Below are 9057 nucleotides of genomic sequence, written 5' to 3' on the forward strand. Positions count from 1 at the left end.
AGAACAGAATTTAGGTTGTGGTCACACTTAAGACAGGATGCAGGCTGCTATCTGCCAGGATGTGTAACCAAATTACTTAATTCAATCTTTAATAACCTGCAGTGAGCTAGTCCAGTTGCTATAATCCCAAATAAAGGTCTCCAGCCTTTTTTTAAAAAATAAAGGTCCACATGTAGTATTTTCATTTTAATCCACTCTTAGTTTTACAATCAACAACTCTGACTGTTAAGTTTCTTGTATATTGTCAAAAAGCTTGTAATTCTCCATTTAAGAGCAGTTAACAATCACCTGAACCTCTTAATGCAAGTGTCTTACATTGTCCCACCCAGGATAGGACCAATCCAATTCTAAAAATCCACAACAGAATTTGCATCAAACAGACAAACAGAAAAAATCTAACCAATGAAGTCTGAAGTGCTTTCTTGTTACACAGAATTATTTTCTTGCAATGTATTCTCTATTATTACATGCTACTTAAAAAAAGTTAACTTCAAGGAAGAACAACCAATTTCTCGACAAAAATACTTCTTTTTACACTCCAAAAATTTCTAATGTTCTGCTTAACCTTTTACCTCATTAGAAGATTGATGGGTTTACATTTTAGGCCATTTAAGAACAGATAATAAGATAATCTAGGACAAGTAACTGCTACATAGACTTCCAGAAGATCAACGTGATAGCAGGCCAGATCCTTCTGTAGCCTGTGTGCACATGACCAAGGATTTACACAAAAATAGTGCATGGATTAGCAACAGAATCTCAATGTGACCCTTTTCAGATTAACTTTCCCTATTGGTTATTCTCAGAAGGAGCTGCAGATCTTCAGGTATTTTTCAGCAGTACAAGTGTTGATAAGCAGAGAAACCAAGGGTTCCATGCCAGAATTCAATGTTACCACTTATTACTATGAGCTTTTGAGGAAGTTTCAGATGAATGGAGATTCTTCACCTTGTGTCTCCAATATCTTCAGTGCTGGGGTCAAGTTGGCCTGGTATAACCAGGCCACCAAAATAGAGACTTGGTAATAAATACTTCAGAAGGTCATGTTTATTCCACCTCACCTGCAGCTGAGAACCTAATATGAAGGAGCAGTTGAGGCTTCTTGCATTCTACCACAAGATATAAGCACAGAGTCAGTATTTCTCAATTCTGAGTGCTGGGAACAGATTCAGACAGGAATAAAGCTGCCCTTTTAATCCAGCATTTATTACACTTCCAATGATTAGTTAGTGGCACACGTGTCAGCACAGAGGTCAGATATAATGATCCAAGGCTGTAAAATGCTTAATATGTTAGTGTTTAATATATTAGATGCAATCCTAAGCATCCCAAAGCCTTTGACCCTTCCTCTTCAGTGCAGACAAGGCAGTTCCATATTTCAGAATGATTTCTTAGCTACCCATAAGATGTGAATGAACAGGGGAAAAAACACCAAAGATTTACACTGATATCAAGACTGCACTAAAAAAGCTAGTCAAAACCGCAGCAGAGTAGTTACCACAAAAGCTGAAAGACTGCCTTTAGGTTACAGAGACAAGCACTTGAAAAGTTAAGAGAAATCAAGCACAGAAAGTGGATATGCCACTTACACGTGTATCTCGTGCAGCAGGTATCCTGCATTCCCACCAAAGACAGTAATATAGGTATGAAACTAACTGACTGAACTGCTTTTACCAGCTAAAAATTACTGCACCTTGCATTTGCTAACTTAATTCCCATTTGTTTCAGTGCATTCCTGTAACAAGCACTCATGCCAGTAAGCTAATATATTCAATACTTCTTAAGGTTCTCTCTGGGTATTTGAAGAAGGGGTTAACCTGATTTTCCCTTTTCTACCAGAAATCCTGTTGCAAGAGAGACTTGGAGAGAAATGTTTGCAGTTGCTATTACATGTTTAAACCACACTGGGAAAAAGACAGAAGATGTAAGACTGAGGAGAAGCACGTTACTGCTGCAGATGTGAACACACTAGACAGGTCTTTGACTTGAGACAGTGAGTTGGGCAAATAAAGGTGCACGCACTACTCAGAAGCATCACAAAAACTGTTCTCCCACCTCTCTCCTCCTCACTTTGAAGGGTCAACCCAATATACACTCCTACCCATGTTGGAGAAAAGGAGAAAAAAGAAAGAGGTATCAGATAAAGCCTTCAAAAAGTAGTATTACACAAGTCTTAATTTGTTTTTTCGATTGGCTAAGCAAAGCAAGATATTTAGAGAATAAATTAGTCTGCCACTATATGAGGCCTGAACATACAAGTACTTGACCCTGCAACACATCCCCTATAGATCCCTGCTGAAAGGACACTTCTGACTAGTTCCTGTTTCAAGGTAGCATTAAAATACAGTTGCTTATTAAGCAGCTACAATCAATGAGCCAGATTAGTTATCTATCACAAAGTTACGCTGTATTATTTCAAAAGGTGTGTTGTAACTGTGTTAAGCACTTTCTTAAACATGCTTGTTCATACAGGAGTTGAACCTTAAGTAGAACAGTATTTGTATAGCACCTTGAAGTGTTTGTCCTCTCTAGATGTTAAGTATTATTTTTATAAAAACCATTTCTGGCAATGACTTAAGTCTCTGTATAAATAAATGGGTTTTTTAATGCTGTGGCACTAATACATCAGCCATTCAAATCATTCAAATTAGCCATTGTTTCACCAAATGAACAGGATAAAGATGATGTTTAGCACATAATAGAGGAAAAGAACCATAGCATGAGGTATAAAACAAGTATTCTACAAAAAAACAACCCTGCACCCAGAAATTGTGCTTCAGCTAATAAAAATGCCACGTTTGTCTGTCAGTAGTCATGTAAACACACCTATTTATGTCAGTATCAAGGTAAGGATTCCTTAAGTTATCCATTACCACTACAAAGATGAGTGTTTTAAGTTGCAACTGTACAAAATCCATACACCATCCCTGTGCAAGTGTTGCTTGCACAAAGGAACTCGGATCTTGTAAAAATCTAGTGTATACCAGTCACAGCCTGTTCCCTTTGATTAACACCAGAACCAAACTGAAATGCTGACTACGTTTCTAATATGTTATCAGTCAGCAAAGTACTGAATATTTAATAATTCAATTATTAGAGACCAAGCACTGCCCTCTGATAGCTGAAAATTTTTAAAAAAATCATGCTGTCAAATGCTAGGTCTGCAAGAACATGGGTGCTATTTAAAAAGAAAGAAAGAAAAGAAATTGCCTAAAAACTGCCAGGTTTTTCCACCAAGTAACAGGAATATGAGTGTCTTTGAAACAGTGGTGATGTTTGGTGTTTTTTTCCTGTAAAATACAGAACAATATATTAATTACATCCTGTATTTAGATACTATTTAGGTGTTTAGTTTTGTTGGGGTTTTTTGATTTGCCTTTTTTTTTTTAAATTCAAATAGACTTTAACTCTTTACCACAGCACAGTTTAGTGGAAATACACATCCTCAGATTTTAAGTCTCTCTCCTGCACTTATCAGCATTTAAACTTCAGTGCTGTGACCACTAATATTTTAATATAATAATTATTAATTATTATATAATTTAATGTTGTATTACCTGACAAGATCAGCAATAAGTGAAGTAACTTTTTAGTACAAAAAGAAAAATGCAGTCAAATACAGAATAAGCCAAATCCAACATGAATTTTACTGGCACAAAGCTTTCAATAACCAAACAGTTCTAAGTATGATCAAGCCTATGCAGCTTTTTAAGTCTCAAAGTAGAAGTGCTTAAAGATTGTTCAGTATTTTTCCTTATAGTGTCCATCAGATGTCAAGAAATTCAGATTCAGTTTATCTGCTATTATGTTGCACATCTAGATGCTTTAACATTTGAATCCCTTAAACACTTGCCTCTATTTCCTGCAGTTGCTCTTGATTTGTTGCATACATTTGCTGTAAAGATGCTTCTAGTTCGGTGTTGCGGTCCAGGAGCGTCTTCCCAAGCTCAGCAGCAAGGTGAAGGTCTAAACCAAGAAAGCATGTTTGCACGTAAGTTACAGAGCCAAAAAACCACTCTAATTTTAAAGTATTTTAATCCAATAATTTAGGTGGTTTTGTGTTTCTGTTATAATTGCTCTATGTTATTTCCAGTAGCCAAAAAGAAACTTGGTTTATACTTAAGTAGAACATCAATATACAACCTATAATGCAAGCCTAAGTCAGTCCTGAAACCTAGAAGACACTCTTATCTCTTGAAGCTTCTTTAGTTTCTCCTTTGGTCCTTCAGCCACAGGTCAGACACATCCACTCATCTTGTCCTCACTTCCTAACATCTGCCTAGTACTGTACCAGAATCTCTACCCAGTCTGTCAGCTATGCTTCACCATGTTTACAGCACTCCTATTTCAGAAGAATAAGCATTAAGGACCCTATAATAAATGTTCATCAGGCTAGACAATGGCCAAAGCTGATTGTACTCTTACTTACTTTGCTGTTCTTCCCCATTACCCCTTCACCAAGGAAGTTCAGGTCATACAGGATCAAGTGTGAAATGAAAGCTTCACATGCTTTTTTATGGTGACACAATATCAAAAGACATAAAATGGATAAAGAAATGTAGCTATTCTAATGCTTTTCAAGCTCATAAACTCAGGAGACAAGAATTGGTTTATGTGCTTCAAAACATCATTTTAAATGTCACTTTTTCTCAGGTACTTAATCTCAATTTCACTTCAGACATCTTAAATCACCTGCAGGGTGCAGTGACTGTAGTTGTTTCAAATTAAGAAATAAGTCATCTGAACACCCAATTCCTTTCTAGAGCAAAGCTTGGTATTTGTTCAACAGAATCAGTAGCACTAGATATTCTGTATTACTGCGTTTAAAGATATGCAATTTAAAAGCTAACATAATGTGACAAGGAAACAAATATTGGTGTTACTGCTAAAATTGTAATTACTCTGTGCAGGGTATTACATGTTAAGAATCAAACAGATTTCTGAAAATCTCTAATTTTCCACCTGCTTCCCATTACCCGGACCATGACCATGCATGCTATACAAGCTTGTTAATTTTCACATAGAACTAGCATCACTAGTGGGAAAGAAACAGAAAGAAAGGAAAAGCTAGATTCCCTTCAAGAAGAGTTAACATACAAGGGACATGTAGTGGTAGCTAGATGAGAAAAAAAAAATTCATAGTATTAAGATGCCCTTGTTTCAACATGTTAGCTTACCCCTTTCCTGCCCCTTCCCAATTATCTTATCAGCTAGTCATTGTGATAGATGGAACACTGGTCTGAGATTGTTTTGTGCTAACCTTCAGTTTGGCAGCCTGTCCAAAATTATTACCTACATACACAAGCCAAATTCAGACTTACAAGGACAAGTGAGTAGGTGCATTTGTCAATTAAGTTGTAGATGTCCAATTCTGGCAAAACAACAGCTGTGACCTTAAGATCAGATTCTTAGAATAAATTCCACAAAAATTATTTTAAACAAATCACACTGCATTGGAGCTCCTCACAGTTCCAAAAGGTGTATCACTAGGAGCCACATGGCATAATGATCTATACTTAAGGAGTTTATTCTCACAGAGCTTTTCATTGTAACACCACTTGTAAAGAAACACAGCCTATTCCAGGGCTGGAGCTTAAGTAAGGAAACCTAAAGGCATCCTTCTTAAGTTCTGCCCATTTTTAAACAGAGACTGTACATTGTTTTGCCATGGACAAAATAACTCCCTGCCAAACACCCAGCTGTTTGTTCTTTCACATTACATAATACTGTAGTCTTCAAATCCAGTGAAGCTCTTATCTCTTATAAAATGGAGTCCCAATTCACAAGTTCTCATACTACTCAAATCTTTACTAGGAGCCACAATCTTTAAAGCTAGTCAACAATACGGACATAACTCAAGGCAAAGACTAAGTAGTCCATTCTTTTATTTTAATAAGAGATTTAGAGAGATTTTAGGATTATATTAAAGATATACTACATAATGGAATTACTTCCTGCCATTTCCCTTCCCAAAGTGAAAGTTTGAATGTTTAAGTACACTTAGGAGTTGACAGTTTCATTCTTGAATGCCTCCTCATCTACTAAATCAGGTAGCACACGCTACACAGTACTTTGAATACAATGTGAGTAGTAGAATTCAATCATTATACTGACACACTCATTCTGTTCATTAGAATGGCAGAAGCACAAATGAGTTACTCTAGGAAAAGCATGCTGTTTTGTAATTAAGGCAATTTGTTTCTGAAGGGGAGAAGACAAGTGGAAAAGCTCAGCAAAAACCCTAACTCCTACCCCTAAAGAAAGCAAGAACTGAAACAACTTCACCTTTTCTAAAATCAAGAATTTGCTTTGTGTCTATTTTTCTAAACTGTTAAGTACCTATAAGCATTATAAAGAGCATATTTTAGGAGTGAGATGTGCAATATGCACGTGTTCTCTACATACTGAAGGAAAACCGCTCATTTACAATTCTCTTGCAGTTAGTGCACAATGCTAGAAGCTCATTGCATTTTCTGTCCTAAATGTATGTAAATAACAGCCAAGGTCTGCCTCAGACGTGCACTTTTCCTTCTCACCATGAAGATGTAAGCAAAGAGGTTTTTAATAATGCAAACTGCATACGTGCAGATGTTCAGCTCTTACTTTTACTAAATCTGATCAGTTGTACTGGTGTTTAAAAGCCCCATTAGATAGAAATATCTGAACCAACAGGACTTCAGTAAGTCTTCTCTGAAGTTAAACACCCCTCACTTACCAGCACTTCTCCACAATCTATTCTGACAGTGTTACTATAATTGAGAAAAAGATTAAAACAGTACCAAAATCCTCCTCTCCTACTTCTTCATAACCTAACAAAATTATTAAAAGAATTTTCAATCTAAAAAAAAGTATGTTCTTTTCAACAGCAAAAGGCATTAGTAGTGCAAGATATGTAAGGAAGGCTGGCTGAAGTTTACTTAACTGGGGAGGGACTTTTTACCAGGGTGTGTAGTGATAGGACAAGGGGTAATGGTTTTAAACTGGAAGAGGGGAGATTTAGGTTAGACATGAGGAAGAAATTCCTTACTGGGAGGGTGGTGAGGCACTGGAACAGGTTGCCTAGGGAGGCTGTGGATGCCCCCTCCCTGGAGGTGTTCATGGCCAGGCTGGAAAGGGCTTTATGCAACCTGGTCTGGTGGGAGGTGTCCCTGCCCCTGCAGGGGGGTTTGAACTAAGTGATTTTTAATATCCCTTCCAACTCAAACAATTCTAAAAGTAAAACCTTACTTTTTTGCTTTTTACTCATCTTCATATTTCCTGCTCCATGTTCAGATTACCCTCTGTTCTCTTAAAGATGTAAAAAGAGCAGCCACACAAAAGAATTCTTTTTCAAAGGTCAGCATACTGCAGCACAACATGGATGTTGCAGAAGGAAGCACAGCTGCTCCAGTCCTTAGAAGAATTCCGTAAGCATTCTGTTTTCATGAACAGCGTGCCAGACAAGCCCACCTCCATTGTCAAGGCAAAGGCTTCTGCTGCATACAAAGACTGTCACAAGTTTTTTTCCAAAACCCTACCCAAATTTTACATTTCAAAGACTGGCTGACAAAAACTACAAGCTTGTTTCAGGGCGCTTCCTAACGTTTTACAACCTAGCTTTTCTCATAAACATACTCCCCAGTTTTTAAACATACATTGATTGTTTGGATTGTGAGAAGTTTCAAGATACCTTGATAAGGAATCGTACTACTCTGTTTACATACATTAGGATTGCTTAGTCTTAGGAGAAGGAGAGTATCTTTCAGACTGCAGGAATAAGGTGTAACAGAATGTCTAAAAAACATTCCTGTAAAGAATTTCTTCTTTGCATTTCAATTTGCCCATCAGTTTATTTTCCTCCTTTTTCCAAGGCAATCAGTTAATTCCATCTAGGCTTGTAAAGAGATAATTGCCAGAAAAAGATTGTTCCAATGTTGAGAGCATTGACCAACCCTCAAAATGACGAAACCTCTCAAATACTGTTTCTTAAATGCTCATAGCATAGAGTCAAATGGTGATTATTTCACTTATTTTAATTTTTAAAATGACATTAAAAGGAACATCAGTTAGGCAAGAATCCAGTTGCAATACATTGTGAAGTCTATGTAGGTCTTCTACTCCACAAAAACTGACATTGCTAAATCATGTCTTCAAATCTTGAACTCTTCCCTTTGACAGGAAACTACTGTTTCAGGACCTTATTTGAACTGATTGGTTTATATCCTACAGCCATAAAAACATCTATTTTGAGCAGCAAGTACCTAAACACAGCTTTCAAACACTATTTTATAGTCAAAGCATACAATTAGAGAGACCTATTCCTGTCTCAAAAAACGTTTCTGCTGTCAGATGCCTGATCTCAGTAAGAAACCTGGTTAGCTGGGAAGAGCTTTCAAAAGTATCTTTCTTTCTGACTTATAGTACAGCAGCACCTACCAACCACGAGAATTAAGGTATCTCAAGGTAAAAGCCAAAAGCACAAGGCTGGAGCAAGCTGCAGAAAGCCACTCCACAGCTTTGAGCTGGCCTTTGAAAACTAACTCAGCATTAATAACAAAAAGGAGAAGTAAAGGAATTTGCACCTTTTTTTTCCATATTGTATCCGTAGAAGATTTTTAGTCTCATTCTATACATCGTGTACTCCTGTGACTGCTCCCGCAGCAGTGGAAGGAGCACGACATGCCCTGCATGTGATGCTTCAGACCTACTGACAGGATGTCACGCAGGAGCTGGATACAGACCCTTCTGGTGCCCAGCGGAGTTACTGGTACGTGTTAAGAACTGAATGTATAAAGTTTTTAATGATGGACCTGCAACCAATCGAGTGCAGCTACGTTTCCAGCTTCATCGACTGGAAACCCTCACAAGAAGCCCCAGCAGGGCGCGATGCAGCAGCCCAGCCCTCGCTGCCCGTGCCCGCTGCTCCCGGCGCCCACCCGGGAGCTTCACGTCCTGTCAAGGTGCAACTTTCCGGGGAGCCGCTTCCCTCCCGCCTGGGAAGGGGCTCAGGCACGATTTAACTCGGCTGCAGCAACCCCTCCGTCAAACAAAGCCGGCTGCCCCCTGCACCGACAGCAG

The 9057-nt window shown here is 38.1% G+C and overlaps 1 protein-coding gene across 1 annotated transcript in view; it reads right to left on the reverse strand.

The window, feature by feature from the left end:
- Positions 1–4447, reverse strand: part of CDR2 (cerebellar degeneration-related protein 2, 62kDa) — a 7659-nt gene extending 3212 nt beyond the window's left edge. The window contains exons 1-2 of the mRNA XM_010003317.1: positions 4426–4447; positions 3854–3966 (exon numbers count right to left, since the gene is read on the reverse strand). Coding sequence (XP_010001619.1) covers positions 3854–3966; positions 4426–4447 — 135 coding nt within the window. The remainder of the gene's footprint in view (positions 1–3853; positions 3967–4425) is intronic.
- Positions 4448–9057: the final 4610 nt, after the last annotated feature.

This window comes from Chaetura pelagica, unplaced genomic scaffold (assembly GCF_000747805.2).
Source record: "Chaetura pelagica isolate M959 unplaced genomic scaffold, ChaPel_1.0 scaffold138, whole genome shotgun sequence".
Lineage (NCBI taxonomy): Eukaryota > Metazoa > Chordata > Aves > Apodiformes > Apodidae > Chaetura > Chaetura pelagica.